The sequence below is a fragment of the Otolemur garnettii genome, unplaced genomic scaffold, assembly GCF_000181295.1.
Source record: "Otolemur garnettii isolate 467f Iridium unplaced genomic scaffold, OtoGar3 scaffold00099, whole genome shotgun sequence".
Lineage (NCBI taxonomy): Eukaryota > Metazoa > Chordata > Mammalia > Primates > Galagidae > Otolemur > Otolemur garnettii.
The window spans coordinates 2,499,626-2,518,017 of record NW_003852494.1 but is presented as its reverse complement, the minus strand read 5'-3'; the positions used below and the strand labels follow the sequence as shown (position 1 = coordinate 2,518,017).

General features: G+C 46.1%; 1 protein-coding gene across 1 annotated transcript in view; it reads right to left on the bottom strand.

Annotated features, from left to right (window-relative positions):
• MLXIP (MLX interacting protein) overlaps nt 1-17,180 on the bottom strand; it is a 64,607-nt gene extending 47,427 nt beyond the window's left edge. The window contains exon 1 of the mRNA XM_003796010.3: nt 16,679-17,180. Within this exon, the coding sequence (XP_003796058.1) occupies nt 16,679-17,091 (413 nt within the window). The 5' untranslated portion in view covers nt 17,092-17,180. The remainder of the gene's footprint in view (nt 1-16,678) is intronic.
• Between the last annotated feature and the right edge of the window lie 1,212 nt (nt 17,181-18,392).

Here is an 18,392-nt window from a genome sequence, read left to right as displayed (position 1 = left end):
AAAAAAAAAAAAAAAAGAAAGAAATATTATTTGGCCACTAAAAATATTTCAGTAGTGGCACCCACCTGTGATCCCAGCTATTCAGGAGGCTGAAGGAGGAGGATCACTGACGCCCAAAAGCTTGAGGTTACTATGAGCTATGATCACACCACTGCACTCTATCAGGATGACAGAATGAGAATCTGTTTCTAAATAAATAAATACACATGTGCATGCACACAAAACTCAGTTTAAAAGGAAATGGTTAATTTTAAAATGTAAAAAAAAACTAAAAGCAGAGAAATAATGGAAATAATAAGTAAAATCTGTAAGAAGGCCTGGAAAATGCAGCAAAATTCCAAAAAGTAAGGTCCTAAGCTTAGAAAAGAATTCCCCAACTTTTCAGTGAACATGTCTCAGCAAAGGGAATATTGCATCTCTGACAAATACAAATTCTATTTTAATCTGGCTTAGAAGCAGATGTTATACTATTTAAGAACCATAAAGCTATTTGCCAACACCTTTATAAATCAGATAGGAAGACAGGAAAAAAGGAAGGGAAGAAAAGAGAAGGAAGAAAGGAAGGAGGAAGGGAAGGAAGGAGAAAGAACAAACGAACTAGAAATCCCAGTAACATATGCAAGGTGTACACACAAGCAATACTTTTGCATGTGAGAACGGGTACAGTGGGGAGAGAGTTCTAATGTGGCAAACCCACTGCTTTCTTAGCCACCCCAAATATATACACATAGATGTGTACATGCACACATACTGGGAAAGCAAAGGCAAAGCTAGGTAACATCATATAAAACATACAGGTTAAAAACTTTAAACAAAAGCCTTGGGGTTAAGTCAAACTATCCCCCCCTTTCTTCCAACCCAGAATCACCCTAAGAAAACAGCCCTTCCCTAGTCAAGTATGATGAAGATAAGGGATAACAGTTAGAAATGTAAGGCTAAGATTATCTATAATCCAAGAATTTCACAAAATGGAGAATAAACTCTCTATTCATGGGACAAGAATATTTATAAAATCATTGCCCTAGTGCCTCATAATTCACAGTAACTGTCCCCTAAGAGCACACCTACTTCTGAGGTTTACCAGGCAAGCAGTCTTACATTTGGTATTCAGAGGATTATGCTCTGTGACTTTAAACAGAGCAGGGGCAAGATGGCCAACATAGTGGTAAGAACACCTAAAAAATTATCCTTCTGCCAGAGCTGACCTGTGGCAAACAGCACACCACCTTCATCTCTTAAGCCAAGACTCATTTCTAAACTAGATTCTGCCTAGATTAAATTCATTTCCTCAGAACACCTAATACCTGAACTCAGACCTGAAATTATACCCAAACTGAACCAAAATAAACTAAATAGGTAGAGTTCACATAAAAATCCACATTTCTTCCAATTTTTCAAACATGCCAGATCTTGTAACACTGGGCTGACATTCCCAAATGGCAAAAATGACCTGGAGTTGAATGATGGCCCCCTCTCAGATAAACACTGTGTAAGATCACCACAGTCCCCACCACTCCCTATTGCCTTTCTGTCACTGAGCCCAAGTCAACTGCAGTTTATGCCTACACAATTTTCATAATAAAGAAATATTTCTCTATAACCATAATCTTATCAAAAGGAAGAAAATAAAAGATAAAAAAGATCTCTTGGCCTTAGGATGGCCTATTTTATTTCCCGGCTCTTGTGAACATTTAAGCTTGTGATGCCTGACCCAGAGAAACAATGTCAAGAGAAAAAAGGTCTTAACAGGACAATTTTACAGAGGGAAATTTGACAAGCGCTGATGCAACATAGAAAACCCAAAGGAAGGTCACTTTCCCAAACATTCCCCCATTTACTGTACACAGAGGAGATACAGAAACATAGATTTTCCAGACATTGACATAGTTAGGATCTTGAAGATCATCTGTTACTGTACTTCCCAAATCAGATTTCCTAAAGATAATGTTGAAAATCTGAAAATTTTCAACATTTTTTCTTAAGAAACCAGCTTACTAAGTCATAATTTACATACCATAAAATCTACCCATAAGGTTCGGCGGTTTTTAGTGTATTCACAAAGTTGTATAACCATCACCACTTTCTAATTTTAGAACATTTTCTTCACTCACTCAAAAAAAACCATACCCATTAGCAGTGACTATCTATTCTCCCCACCCCCAGCCCTGGCAACTCCTACTCTACTTTCTGTTTCTATGAGTTCGCCTAACCTGGGCATCTCATACAAATGGGATCACAACCTGTGGTCCTTTGGATCTGGCTTCTTTCACCCAAAAAGATGTTTTCAAGGTTTACCCATGTTGTTGCGTGTAACTCTTCATCCCAAAGTTGTTTTGTTTTGGGGGGAGGGGGTTTGAGACACAGTCTCATTCTGTTGTCCAGGTTAGAGTGCCTTGGTGATAGCCTAGCTCACAATAACCTGAAATTCCTGGGTTCAATCCATCCTCCTGCTTCAGCCTCCTGAGTAGCTGGGACTACAGGCACCTGCCACAAAGCCTGGCTAATTTTATTTTTAGTACAGATTTTTTTATTTTTAGTAGTCTCCCTCTTGCTCAAGCTGGTCTTGAACTCCTGAGCTCAAGTGATCCCCCTGCCTCCACCTCCCAGAGTGCTGGGATTATAGGCCCAAGCCACTGGGCTTGGCTGTGTTTTCAATGTTTTGTTTTTTTTTGTTTTTTTAAATGGGGGCTTTTTTTTTTTTTTTTAAGAGACAGCTCAGTTTATTGCCCTTGGTAGAGTACTGTGGAGTTGCAGCTCACAGTAACCTCCAACTCCTGGGCCCAGGCAATTCTCCTGCTTCAGCCTCCCGAACACCTGGGACCACAGGTGTCCACCACAACGCCCGGATATTTTTTGTTGCAGTTTGGCCGGGGCTAGGTTTGACCACCCTCAGTATACAGGGCCGGCTCACTCACTGAGCCACAGGCACCACCCAGTGTTTTGTTTTTTGGAGTTTTTTTGAGACAGAGCGTCAAGCTGTCACCATGAGTAGATAGCTCCAACTCCTGGGCTTAAGTGATTCTCTTGCCTCAGGCTCCAAAGTAGCTGGGATTACAGGTGCCCACCACAACACCCAACTATTTTTTAGTTGTAGTTGTCACTGTTGTTTGTCAGGCCCAGGCTAGATTCAAACCTGTCAGCTTTGGTGTATGTGGCTGGCACCTTGGCCTCTAGAGCTACAGGCGCCAAGCCTCAATGTTTTTTTTTTTTTTGGAGACAGTTTCACTTCATTACCCTTGGTAGAGTGCCATGGTGTCATAGTTCACAGCAACTCAAACTCTTGGGCTCAAGTAATCCTCTTGTCTCAGCCTCCTAAGTAGCTGGAACTACTCACCACAACACTTGGCTCCTTTTAGAGGTGGAGTCTACCTCTGGCTCAGGCTGGTTTCAAACCTGTGAGCTCAGGCAATCCACCCACTTCAGTCTCCCAGAGTGCTAGGATTATAGGCATGAGCCTGTCAATGGATATGGAATGGATAAATGAAATGTAGTATAGCCAGAAAATGGAATACATTCAGCAATAAATAGGAACAAAATCCCTGATACATGCTACCAGATGGATGAACTTTGAAACATGGTGCCAAGTCAAAGAAGCCAGACACAAAAGGGCATGTAGTATATGATTCCATGTATAAGAAATGTCCAGAAAAGACAAATCTATAGAGACAGAAAGCAGATTGGTGGTTGTCTAGGGCTATGGTGGGAACTATGATTAAACGTGAAAGGACACCTAGGAGCTTAATGAGGGATGTACTGTCCTAACTGGGTTGGGAAGATGACTGAACAACTAAAAGAATGACTGGACTGTACACTTACAGTGGGTACATTTTATGGTATGTCAATTACAACTCAATAAAATTGCTGGGGGGGAAAAAACCCTGTCTGGCAACAACTGGATAAAGTCCTGCTTCAAGGCAAAGAAAGATCTACTACTTGATAATTTAAAGAACAAAGGAAGCAATTTAAAAGACCCTGCTACTCAACTAGAAAACAGCTATTTAAAACAGCAAGCTGATACATAGGTATATACTATTTTTGTTTTTGAGACAGAGTCTCAAGCTGTTGCCCTGGGTTGAGTCCCGTAGCATCATAGCTCACAGCAACCTCCAACCAACTCCTTGTCTCAAGTGATCCCCTTGCCTCAGTTTTTCTATTTTTAGTAGAGATGGGGTCTTGTTTTTTGATCAGGCTGGTCTCTAACTCATAAGCTCAAGCAATCCACCTACCTCGGCCTTCTAGAGTGCTAAGCTTACAGGCATGAGCCACCAAGCACCCAGTATATACTGTTTTAAGAATTCATTCAAAGTGTTTCATTTTAATAATGAATTTTATTTTAATAAATAAATCCAGCTGGCAGGGCATAGTGACTCACACTTGTAATCCTGGGACTTTGAGAGGCTGAGGCAGGTGGACTGCTTGAGCTCTGGAGTTCCAGACCAGCCTGGGCGAGAGCAAGACTCTATCTCTTCTAAAAATAGAAGATGCTGCCTCTAGTCCCTGCTACTCCAGAGGCTAAAAGAAGAGGATTGCTTAAGCCTAAGAGTTGGAGGCTGCAGTGAGCTATGATGATGCCATGGTACTCTACCCAGAGTGATAGAGTAATACTCTGTCTCAAAAAAACGGGGGCTACGGAGGGCAGGTACACTAGCTCATGCCTGTAATTCTAGCACTCTGAGAGGTCGAAGTGGGTAGATTGTCTGAGCTCACAGGTTTGAGACCAGCCTGAGCCAAAGCAAGACCTCATCTCTAAAAATAGCCAGGAGTTGGCTGGGTACCTGTGGCTCCAGCGGCTAAGGCACCAGCCATATATACCTGAGCTGGTGGGTTCGAATCCAACCCGGGCCCACCAAACAACAGTGACGGCTGCAACCAAAAAATAGCCAGGCATTGAGGTGGGCACCTGTAGTCCCAGCTACTTGGGAGGAGGAGGCAGGAAAATCGCTTGAGCCCAGGAGTTGGAGGTTACTGTGAGCTGTGATTATACAGAACTCTACCCAGGCTCTGTCTCCAGAAAAAAAAAAAAAAAAACAGGAGTTGTGGTGGGTGCCTGTTGTTCCAGCTACTTGGGAGACTGAGGCAAGAGAATGGCTTAAACCCAAGAGTTTGAGGTTGCTGTGACCTATGATGCCACGGCAGTTCACCAAAGGCAACAAAGTGAGTCTCTTGTCTCCAAAAACAAAAGGGGTGGGGTGGGGGGAGCAAGCACAGTGATTCAGTACTTTAAAATGTCGAGGCAGGAAGATCAAGTAAGACCAGGAGTTTGAGACCAGCCTGGACAACATAGTGAGATCCCATTTCTACAAGAAGTTTTTAAAATTAGGTGTGGTGGTGTGTAACTACTCAGGAGTCTGAGGCATGAAGATCACTGGAACCCAGGAGTTGGAGGCTGCAGTAAGCTATGATGACACCACTGTACTCTCACCCAGGTGACACAGCAAGACTTAATCTAAACAAACAAGAATTATAAATTAACTTTCTCTAAAAAGCTTAGCATCAAACTATCTAGGCTGATTCCAACTGCCAATCTTAAAATAAGGTAGGCCATCTGCAAGAAGGCCAGTTACCACACATTGAGTATATGAAGAGGTTCTTTAAAAAGCTAGAATCCTGATAGAATATCTGAGAATCTGGCTAATTTTCCCACTTCCTACATAAGAAGCTGTTTTTCATTTTGGTGACTGAATTTGACTCATGATGGCAGAACAAAAGCAGCTGCCCTCCGTCCCCCTGCCCACAAACCTAGAAGGAAGGAAGGTGAGTAACTTCCAAAGCTGATTCTCCTGCTCAGAATGTTCCTCAGTAGTGAAACTGTGCTACGAAAGTCCTCATGGTTCCTCTCAACAACGCAGCAAAAATTCCCCAACCTCTGTTCTATCTTCAGGAGTCTTTGCTTCCTTTTCTTTCTTTTTTTTTTTATTGAATGGTAACTATGTACATTAATGCACTTCTGGGGTATTTGCTTCCTTTTCATTGTCACCCAATTGAGGTTCTTCAAGCTCAGGCCTAAGATTCAAAGGGTACACAGACTCCTGTTTCCAGAATTATTTATTTCTCCAGATCTTTGACCTCCTTCTGGAGCTACCAAAATCACCTCTTCTCCACTGCCTCCCTCTATAAGATTTTTGGCAGTCAAACCCCAAGAAGGTGAGGCTTGAGGCCGGGCATGGTGGCTCATGCCTTAATCCTAGCACTCTGAGAGGCCGAGGAGGGAGGACTGCCCGAGCTCACAGGTTGGAGACCAGCCTGAGCTAGAGTGACACCTTGTCTCTAAAAATAGCTGGGCCTTGTGGCAGGTTCCTGTAGTCCTAGCTCCTTGGGAGGCTGAGGCAAGAAGATCACTTAGCCCAAGAGTCTGAGGTTGCTGTGAGCTATGATGCCACAGCACTCTACCAGGGGGCAACGAAGTGAGACTCTGTCTCAAAAAAAAAAAAAAAAAAAAAAAGTGAGGCTTCAGGGAATTCAAACCCAGGCAGTATTCCTCTGCCACCAGCAGACCCATCTGAGAAACAACACTCAGGGCATATGGTGGTGTATGCTTCACATCACTCAGAACACAAGCTCAAAACTTCAAAGCCTCCCTTCCCAATGACGCTTAAGAGACCCAGTGACAAGACAGAGCAGCCAGACACAAAGAACACAGGGCGCCTGGAGTGAGCAAGGCAATGTGGACAACTGTGGTCCTACCTCAAGGACAGCATCTCTGAGGGAAGCAGTCCTCCCACAACTCTGGCTGTCAGCACAGCTGAGTTCTGTGCACTGTGAGACTCTGAGGACACAGCAGTCCCACAGCTGACTGGTCTTCCCCAGGCGCCCTCAGGTCAGTAACGGCCCTCAGCTGCTTGGGCCAAAAACCTCAGAGTCATTGCTGATTCCTTTTCGTTTCATCTCCCATGTCCAATTCATCAGCAAGTCCAAAAACTACCCTAAATGTATCCACCTCTCACCACCTCCATTGCCACCATCCCATCTGCTCACCAGGCTACCTTCCTGCCAAGAGCCTCCTGAAGATGGCAGCCACTCCATGGAGTGCATCCATACTCCTATGCAACGAGAATGACTGCCTGACTGCCCAGCTAGCCCGCAAGGCCCCAGCCTTTTTAATCTCCTCTCCTGCCCCCCAATGCCCTTGCTACACTGGCCTTTCTACCCCCACGCTATGCCCAGCTCACTCCACCTGAGCCTCCTCCACCACCTGGAATGCCTACCCATGCCTGCTCCTCCTTGCCACTCAGGTTTCAGTTCAACCTGAAATGCCACCTCCTCAGAAAACTCTGACCCGCCTAGAGCATCTACCCACCCACTCTCCCCCACCACATCACTCTCTATCCTTTGTGTTATTTTACAATTCCCACTGCACTCAAATTATAAATTCTGATTTGCTAATGGACTGTCCCACCAGAATGTAAGATCTATAAGGGGAGACCACTGATTTGTCTTGTGTACTGTGTCCTCCAGGTCTAGAACCACACTGGCACACCACAGAGGCCTGATTCATACTTCTGCATGAGCACTTATGCTAGGGATGGCTAAACCCAAACCACAGCCAGACTCATGCTCTGTAGCCCATGAGCCCGCTCAGAGATGGAGGACCAGCCAGACACCCTCTCAAACATCTGACTTGGACACCAAGGGGCTAATTTAATTAGATAACTGGCAAAGGTCACTGATGGTCCCAGGATCCCTAAGTCAGTTCTGTTACAAAACACAGGCCCCAGGCAAGCTCAAGTCAGGCGCACGCAGAAGCTCCTATAAGCTAAAGCTTGTAGCACAGGGATGCAGGATAGCAGAGGAAGAAGTGAGGCCACAAAGACAAGCAAGCCCTGCTGGGAGCAGAGGCTCTTAAAAGAGACCCACCAAGGAAGAGTGCCTCCCCCTCCTGGGGACAGAACCACCTGGAATCCAGGTCTAGTCATCCCCCACTGAAGTCTGAAGCCTCAGACTCCTGGAATTAGCATAGGTGACCAGCACCCTCCTTATCTGTGCAACAAATCCCTATCTCACAGACTAGCATGGGACAGACCCTAATGTATGCAGCCAAAAACACAAGCCCTAGAGCCTGGACTTCTAACCATGGGTAAGAACATTCCAACAAAAGATAGAAAATAATCACCTAAGACACTGGTTGTCTGAACTATATACCAAAAAAGTATTAATAATTCAATTCTGGAGAATGGGCGCTCATGCTCTGATTTTTTCATCAGCCATTATATGAAGCCTTAGAAATAAATAAAATTTACTTTCTATAATACCCTTTTATAGAAATTATACCAGGTAACAAGGACAAAATCTACTTAGACTTTCATAACAAGGGCCTTGCTCTCACTAGATTCCCCTGAAAAGGCCCCGGAAGACGCCTAGCAGCCTCCATATGACTCTGGGGTGGGCTGTTGGGCTCGCTGGTCAGGGAAGAACTAAGACAGACTTTCCCATCAGGTTTATGTGCTTAAAAACATTTCCTCAAGACAATTCGGGAGGCCCCTGTGGCACCAATACCATATGCTGGAAGTGGTGGGTTCAAACCCAGACCCAGCCAAAAAAAAAAAAAAGAAACTTTTGTGGCTCGGCACCCACAGCACAGTGGTTACGGCGCCAGCCACATACACCCAGGCTGGCAGGTTCAAACCCGGCCTGGGCCTGCTAAACAACAATGGCAACAACAACAACAAAAGAAAAAATAGCCAGGCATTGTGGTGAGTGCTTATAGTCCCAGCTATTTGGGAAGCTGAGGCAAGAGAATCACTTAAGCCCAAGAGTTTGAGGTTGCTGTGAACATAGTTGGGACTCTGTCTCAAAAAAAAGCAAGAAACTTTTAAAACCAGTCTGTTTCCTATCACTGCTGTAACAAATTACCACAAGCTTACGAAGAAAAACACAAGTTTATTTTTTTACTGTTCTTGGGATAAAAATCTGACCTGGGTCTCAGAGGGCTAATACAGAGACTGGGCAGGGAAGCTTTCCCTTCTGGAAGCTCTGGAAAAGGATCTGCCCCTTGCCTTTTCCAGCTTCTGAAGATGCCTGCATTCCTCAGCTTGCGGCCCTTTTTCTATCTCCAAAGTTGGCAGCATCAGGCCATCTCCCGCTGCTGCTCTCTCTCTGGGTCTGTCTTCTGACTCTCTTAGTTTTGAGAACGCCTGTGATTGCACTGGTCCTCCCAGATAACTCAAATAATCTCCCTATTGTAAGATTAGTAGCTCAATAGCCTAAATTCCATCTTCAACCTTAATTTCCTTTTGCCAGGTACCTAATCTATTTACAGGACATGGACATCTTCAGGGAGCCACTAGTCTCCCTAACACACCAGTCCAACTGGGCCATGATACAAATGCCACCCACCAACAGCACTTATCCTAAGGTCTCCCTCCACACCAACATGCCCCAAAGCACTGTCCCACAGAGGCTGTGTCTTCCTCTACAGAGCTGAAGACAAATAAGATTTGCCACAGGTTGAGTTTATAAAGTTGGTTTCCAGGTTCCCTGTTCAATTCAACAGATATTTCTTTCTTTCTTTTTTTTTTTCGAGACAAGAGTTTCATTATGTTGCCCTCAGTAGAGTGCTATGCCGTCACAGCTCACAGCAACCTCAAACTCTTGGGCTTAAGCAATTCTCTTACCTCAGCCTCCCAAGTAGCTGGGACTACAGGCGCTTGCCACAAAAAGCCTGGCTATTTTTTGGTTGTAGTTGTCATTGTTGTTTGGCAGGCCCGGGCTGTATTTGAACCCACCAACTCCGGTGCATGTGGCTGGTGCCCTAGCTGCTGAGCTACAGGTGCCGAGCCTCAACAGATATTTTGTTTGTTTGTTTTGTAGAGACAGAGTCTTACTTTATCACCTTTGATAAAGCGTAGCGTGCCGTGCCGTGCCGTGCCGTCACACAGCTCACAGCAACCTCCAACTCCTGGGCTTAGGCGATTCTCTTGCCTCAGCCTCCCGAGTAGCTGGGACTACTGGCACCTGCCACCAACGCCCGGCTATTTTTTTTTTTAATTGCAGATTGGCTGGGGCTGGGTTTGAACACGCCACCCTCGGTATATGGGGCAGGTGCCCTACCCACTGAGCCACAGGCACTACCCTCAACAGATATTTTTTAATCACCTAATATGTGCCCAACAATGTGAGGCTTCATTGAGGAAGTCAAAGGTGAAAACAGCAGGATCCTGAGGAAGTCAGGTCCCAGAACAATGACATAGGTAAAATTAAACAAGGGTCAGCCCTGCAGAGGGACCTGATGTTCACTCACTTTGGGAAGGTGTGCCAGTGCGTCAGGCACTTGAGCAGACAGCAGCACAGGAAGGATATGGAGTGGCCCAGAGCACATATTTTCCACAACCCGGTGTCCTCGCTCAGGAGAGGATCTAACACCGTCACCTCATCTCTAGCAGAGTTCAGGCTTCCATGAGCAGATGAGGAAGGTGATTTTTCTACTCAAGAGACTTTTTCTTGATCAAGTTGCCCAACCCTTCTGAGCTTGAGGGTTTTTTTTTAATTTGAAAAATGAGGATTCCATTACCACCTACCTGAAATAGGTATTGTGTATATTGCTTAAGATCATAGAAAGAGAATCTAGTACATAGTTGGCTACTCAGTTATTTTGAATTCTTTCTCTCCCCTCTTCCAACCCTAGTAATAACCTCCCTCCAACTTCTCTAACCTCTGCCCAGACTTTCTTTTCCCAAGTGTATCAAACCTTCCTTGCCCTTCCATCAGGGTGACAATTAACCTATCAGTCTCAACATAAAATAGAAATCTGAGAAAAAAATGGAAATTTGGTCCTGTACTGCTGAAGGGCACAAAGCAGGTAAAAGGAGCATGGAACTTCTTGATGGAGATGGGATCTTTTTGTTTGTTTTGAGGAGCGGGGGGTCAGTGCTTCTCATGAGACAAGAGTTTCACTCCGTCACCAGGCTAGAATGCAGTGGCATCATCACAGCTCCCTGAAGCCCCCAACTCCTGGGTTCATGGTATCCTCTCACCTCAGCCTCCCTAGTAGCTGCGACTACAACTACATGCCACCACATTTAACTAAATTTTCTATTTTTTAGTATAGAGATGGGGCTTCCTCCTATTCAGGTTGGTTTTTTAGAGGCAGAGTCTTGTTCTGTCACCTGGGCCAGATGGAGTACAGTGGTATAATCACAGCTAACTGCAGCCTCCAACTCCTAGCCTCAAGTGATACTCTCACCTTGTCCCCACAAAGCATTGGGCTTACAGGCATGAGCCACTGCACCCAATGCAATCCATACAAAATTTGGACTGTTAACATGGGGAAGGAAGGTTAAGCATTAAACCCTTAGCTCAGGAAACCTTCTACACTGATACAGGTTATGTCTCTACATCAGTGGTTCTCAACCTTCCTAATACCTCGACCCTTTAATACAGTTCCTCATGTTGTGAGGAACAACTATTAGGCTGGGGGTCACCACAACATGAGGAACTGTATTAAAGGGTCAAGGCATTAGAAAGGCATTAGAAAGGTTGAGAACCACTGCTCTATATACACACAAACTCTCTCTCTCTCAATTTGGCTTCGATATCTCCCTCAGTACTGCCATAAGACTCCTGCTTCATACTCTTATCACAGTCTTACAAACTGCTCTATAACCAAGTATTTGTCCCCCACCCCTTGTCTGTGAGCTCCTTGACAGGGAGACTGTCATTTTCATCTCTCCACAGCACCAGCATCCACGTTAGAGCACACCTGCAATGGCACACTATCTAGTGATTAGACACTAAAGAGCGCTAGGGAAGGAAAAGTGCTTATCTTTGATATGGCTGCAGAAGAGTAAAATTAATTTAGTAACTTGCGTAAATGGGTGCCACTTCAACTAATTACCAAGCCTCATATTGGAGGATTCCTTTACTAAGAACTCAACATTTAGGCAGCACCTGTGGCTTAAAGGAATAGGGCGCCGACCCCATAAGCTGGAGATGGTGGGTTCAAACCCAGCCCCAGCCAAAAACTGCAAAAAAAAAAGAACTTAACATTTAGAGCACATAGAACTCTAAACCTTTAGTCCTTGCTATTCCTCAAGTCTGGCATAGACTCCCACCTTGCTCAAGAAGCAAGGGTTACTACAGAGAGCATAAAAGCAGTGAGGCTATAGCCTAAAAACTTACATCCCAGTTCCTGAATGTGTAAGGGCTATCTTACAGGGCCTAATTTAAATCTCCTAAATAGCCACTTAAACAGAAATCCATTTTCCAGAAAGCTACTGCTTATTCATAAAAAACCCATCTCTTATCCCTGGAGACATTCACACCCAGCCTCCCTGATAGGAGTTACTTAAAAAGGTAAAGTGGAACCAAAACCAACCAGAACAAGCTATCCACTAGATGTGTTCAAAATCTGTGTGGGGGACCTATATGTGTGGCATTCCTTACAATGTTAAAAGGGCAAGAACCATGAACTATGTTCTAGCGTACATAGCTCCATTGTGGAGCCTTAGAAAGTATCCCACCAAATCAAGAATGCTTCTATTTAGCATTTGTCAAGCAGGCATTTGCAAGCTGAGCTAAAAGATCCCTGTTAGATACTTTTATTTTCTTCAGTTCACAAATGAGAAATTTGGTCTCCTAATAAATGGCAGACAGATGAGGGTGCCGAACTACAACTTAGCCTGACCCATTGCTACATTAACCCCACTCCCAGAGGTTATCTGAGCAGATCTTCACTTCCGGTCTATAGGGAAAGTTTTATGCTCCACAGATTACCACAGACAGGAAGGCACAGACAAGGAAAGCCACGGGCTGCTTTCCCAATCATTTAACACCTGAGTTTTGCCTAGAGGAAAGGCAACTTTTTCCCTCCAAAATGTCCCAGTAACTAAGCACATGTTTGTTTGTTTTCTTTGAGACAGAGTCTCAAGCTGTCACCCTTGGTAGAGTGTTGTGCTGTTACAGCTCACAGCAACCTCAAACTCTTGGGCTTAAGCAATTTTCTTGCCTCAGCCTCCCAAGTAGCTAGGACTACAAGCACCTGCCACAACACCCAGCTGTTTTTTGGTTGCAGTTGTCATTGTTCTTTAGCAGGCCTGGGCCAGAATTGAACCTGCCAGCCTCGGTGTATGTGGCTAGTGCACTACTCACTGAGCTTTGGGCGCCGAGCCATAAGCACTTGTTTTAAGACCAAAGACGTTTCCCATAGGGCCACTTGGTGTCACAGAGGGAAGGACATGGATTTTAAAACTGGAATCCCATCAGTGGTGTTACCTACCTGGCAGGCCACGGGCATGCTCACACAGTCCCAAGTCCTCAAATGCCATGTCTATACCCCTCTAAGTCAGTCCTGGCCAAAGACCCTTCAGGGTAAGGCCTTTGCTGATCAGAATCAGAATCCTTAGACCACTTCTCAGACTGGTTAAAAAATAACCGCAACTTCCCTTACTTAGTTCCTCCCCAAAGAGCTGTTGAACCTCATCTGGAAACAGCTGGGAGGCTGTAGTTAACAGGAAACCAAACCAAAAAAGAGCACAGAGTGTACCAGGAGAGTTAGGCAGCTAGAACGAAGAGGCCAGGGGACAGGCAGGAAGTTGAAATTAGAAAGAACCTAAGCCAGAAACAATCACACAGTAAAAGGACCCAGCTGCCTTCCTCTCAGCCCAAGCAGGAAGAACCCTGAACAACCAGTAGGAAGGCACAACCCCACAGAATGGAAGTCAGACCATCCCTGAAATCTCTTCTTTCCTCCTTGCCCCCCAAATCTCAATCTTATCTGAAAGCCAGGTAGTGCTCCCAACTGGGAGAGCTGGAGTCAGAAACTCACTTTTTCTAGCTTCTTTCTGTGTGAGTGGCTACAGCCCAGACAACTGGTTTTGAGTATTCCTTTGCTAATCTATACCAAAGTTCCATACTCCCAACTAAACTCAGGGGCTGGTCAAACCAGCCTCAAACAAAGGGCATCTTCATCAGCAACTGTAAGGCAGAACCCATCTGGGGACCTGCAGTAGTAGACCTTAGGTGGCAACAGACCTTAGGCACAGGGAACAGCAGCAAAAGCAAGAGAGCCAGAGCTGGCACAGTGGTGTACGCCTACAGTCCTAGCTACTCAAGAGGCCCAAGTAGTTTGAAGCCAGCCTGAGCAACACAGCAAGACCCTATTTCCAAAAAATAAAATTAAAAACATAAAAAAAATAAATTTAAGAAGAAAAAACAGGGTCAAGTGTGGTGCCTCACGCTTGTAATCCCAGCACTCTGGGAGGCTTAGGTGGGTGAATTGCCTGACCTCATAAGTTCCAGATCAACCTGAGCAAATACGAGCCATGTCTCTAAAAAATAGTTAGGCATTGGGGCAGGCACCTATAGTCCCAGCTACTCAGGAGGCTGAGACAAGAGAATCACTTAAGCCCCAAAATTTGGGGTTACTATGAGCTACCGAGGGTGACAAAGTGAGACTGTCTCAAAAAAAAGAAAGAAAAAAGAAAAAGAGAAGAAAAGAAAGAAAAAGTATCAAGAGAGACAACATGGCTAGAAGCCCTGAAAAGCAAAGTAAGCTTCTTGCACCAAACTAATAGAACATTTTGCAATCAAGAAAGTTAACTGAGCAGTGGCCAGTTGCCAAAATATTTTTGAAAAAAAATGAAAAAAAAAATCATTACTAAAATTCTTTGGTATTATTTTAAAAGCCTTTAGGTTATTCAAACAGAGTGCAAAGGGGAAACTGGTTTATTTTTCCTTTAATAAAGCTTACTTAGGTGAGACCTTTCTAGCCCATGCTTCCTGTAACTCAAGCATCCATTCTCTCCCTGTATGTACAGAAGTTTATGTTAAAATAAAGAAAACGATCTCTTCACAGCCTTTTGACTAAGACCATCTGCAGCAAAATAAAGAAAAGGGCCAGGCAAGAGCTCACACCTATAATCCTAGCACTCTGGGAAGCTGGATCACTTGAGGCCAGGAGTTCAAAACCAGCCTGCACATAAGCAAGACCCTGTCTCTATTAAAAATAGAAAAAATTACATGGATGTGGTGGCAGGTGCCTGTAGTCCCAGCTACTCAGGACGCTAAAGCAAAAAGATCACTTGAGCCCAGGGGTTTGAGGTTGCTGTGAGCTATTATGACGCCACTGCACACTAGTCAGAGTGACAGAGCAAGACTTGGGTCTCAAAAAATAAAGCAATAATAAAAAGGAAGATTAAGTTCTCTTAATAAAATACATTCCTGCCTTTCGCCTCTAGCTTTGTTTGAAAAGGCTGTCTCAAAGCATAGCATATGCTGCAATCTACTTAGGTTTGATTCCAACGGAAGTGTTCAAAATTTAAAACTATAGGATACAAAGGGCTGCAACCTCAATACCATTTGTTTTTTTACAAAACAGAACATCTTTACGGGCTCAGTGCCAGCTCAAACTGGCAAGACCAGAGGACCAGAGCAGAGACTGACCAGTGTGTCTAGTAAGGGGAATGGGAAGAAAGAGCTATAGGAACAAATCATCAGGGAAACTTACAAGAGAGGAAATGGGGGTGGGAGTATGTTTCAGGAACATAACAAAGGAACAAATTGACTAATCATTTATTCCAACCCGGGAAAAAGCCACCCAGAGCCAAGTACCTACAGGTAAATGCATCCAGGGCTCAAAGCTCTTTAAACAAAAGGGAGAGGGGGGAGGAATATTCCTAGTCTTCTTTACAGTGTTTCAGCAGTCTCCTAGGAAACTTTTCCTTTGCTGCCTGCAGCACAGACTAGGACAGCCCAGGCCAGTCCAGTTACTAATGCAATATGCCCAACTCAGCAGAGATCCTATCATGTGTCGGGTGAGCATTCAAGACACCGCAGCATGTCCATAGAAGCTCTGCTGCTGAGGTAGAAAAGTTACCTGAAACAAATACCTAAACATACACACTGGCGAAGGGAGAGAGAGAAGAAAGATGTTTTAACCCTTCCAGGTCCAAGAGTTTCTGTGACTAGGGAAAAAGGGATCTCTGCCCAAAACCAAATCCACAGGTCAGGATAGTGGTGTCCAGAATGTCTGCCCTAAACGCTGACATCTCCCTCATATAATGTCCCAGGGCTGGCCAGAAAGCCCTCCAATTTGCCAGGAGGACAGATTGCACCTCCAACATCAGTGGTTCCAAGCAGGCACCCAGGGCTCTCCCAAGATGAGGATCTCCCAGTAAACGGGTTGTCCGAGGATCTTCAGGTGCAGGGACAGTAACATTTATGGCGCACTTAACTCTTGCCAGATGCTGGAACAAGCAATTTGCCCATCCCCACTACAGCCCCACGGAGGCAGACTACTATCTTTCCCTTTCTATAAAGAAGGAAACAGTCTCCGAGGTGTTACACAACCATTAAACTGTGGAGCGGGAGCTGCAGCCACCCTGAACAGGTGGTCTTAACTGCTGCTGGCTATTGCTGGAAACACACAAAGCGTTTGGGAGAAAGGGGTCGATAGTCAGTGATACAAGATGCACTCAAGTTTATACCCTTTCTGGTCCAAAACCGATGGCCCCAGGACATTGGAGGGGGGAGGGCCTGGATGGGGAACGTGAAGCCGAAAGAACCCAAGAACCCAAGAACCGCTGGCAGAGTAGACGCCAAGACCCCAGACCCATAAACCCTCCCGAAGGGGTAAGACCCAAAGGGAATGCGTAAAACCAGGGCGGTCCTGGCCTCTCCACTTGTTTGCTCAAAGGGGGTAGGCGTGGGGCCCGACCAAGGCCTCCGGAGGTCGCCAGGTCCCTACCTGTAGGCCAAAGTCATGCACTCGAAGAGCTTGGTAAGCGAGGCGTCGATGGACAGGTGGCAGGAGCTGGTCTTGCCGAAGCTGTAGGTCTGGCACGTCTGCTTGTTGACTGTGTCGAAATCATAACCCTTCTTGGGCGGGTGCTCGCGGTGAGGCGACGACACCATGAAGTGGCCGCTGTGGATGATCTGCTGCCGGCGCGGAGGCTCCTCGCGGCCCGGCCCGGCCCGGGGCGGATGCTGGGCGGCGCTCGCGTGGGCCCGGGCCGCGGCGGTCGCGCCGGAGGCGGGCGGCGGGGACGGCTCATCAGTGTCCGAGTCGTCGTCGTCCTCGGGCACCTGGGGCTTGAGCAGCACCGGGCGGCCCCGATTGCCGGGCCGGCGTGGAGAGCACATGAAGACGTCCGCGGCCATGAGGGGAGCCCGGCCCGGGGCATCCCCCGGACCCAGGCACTACGCGTGAGAGGAACGCTGACTGCGCCGGCCCTAGCCGCGCGCCGACCCTCCGCGGGCGCGCAGCGCGGAGGGAGGGGGAGGGTGCGGGCCGACTGGGCCGCCTCGGCGCCGGCCCCGGCCCCGGCGTGACGTCACCGCAGCGTTTCGGCCAATCTGCTACCCGCGTCTGCCTCTTAAAGGAGCAGGGGGAGCCCTGCTCTATCTAAGAGGACAAAAAAAGGGAACCGAAGGCCACGCCTCCCTACCCCGCCCCTCGCCACCTCCGCCCCTCCGGGCTGCCAAGTAGCCCTGCGGCCTTGCTGCAGGCCGGGCGATGCTCCACGTGGTGGCGGGTGGGGCTGGGGCGCCTTATCCTCCCAGGCCCTGCAGGGCCCGGAACTGGCTGGGTCTTAACAGTTCGTTCTTGGTTTTGCTGGCCCTATGGCCGCTGTCCTGTTTCATTGATGAGAATACCATGTCGTTGAATACCGAAAGGGTTTTTCTAACGCGAAAACAAGATCAAGAACGCTTCTCCTGTAGAACTCAGGGCTGCAGTGGTGGAAACTGGCCCTGCCAAGTGAAGGCACTATTTCCCAGCGCGTGGCAGCTGTTAAGTGGCTGAGCCCCTGCCAGCCCATTCTAGATCCCAGCTCCTTTAAGTACAACTCAAAACACCAGGGTTTTGGTTTTGTTTGTTTGTGTTTTTGAAGTTTGGTGGGCTAACCAGCCCCAAAGCAACTCCAAAGGGGAAATTCTGAGCCAGAGTTTTCTTCTCTGTCCAGTGGGGGAAAATTCCTATGCCTCAAAAAATTCCTATGCCACAAAAATTGTGACAGTTTCAAAATGCCTACAATGTGTTTAGCAGGGTGACTGGCAACAGAATGAGCGCTACATAAATGTATTATTTAGCTATTGAGGTTGAAGGAATTGAATCAACCAGTCCTGAGCTTCCTAGAAATTGCTACTTTTTGACATACAGAAACAGCAACTTCATGTGGCTCAGTCTAACTTCTAGACCAGTATTTTTCAACTTTATTTGTTTAATCTCAGGGCACTCTTGAATAAGTAGTTAAACTTCCATAGCACACTTACATTATGTTGATTGAATATATATTATATATATATATATACTTACTGTGCTTTGAACTTCTTTCGAAAATAATTTGATGATCTTTAAAAATTGTTCTGACACACCTAAGATCTTCTCTGCACACCAGTTGAAAATCACTGTTCCGGCTCAGCACCTGTGGCTCAAGCCGCTAAGGCGCCAGCCACATACA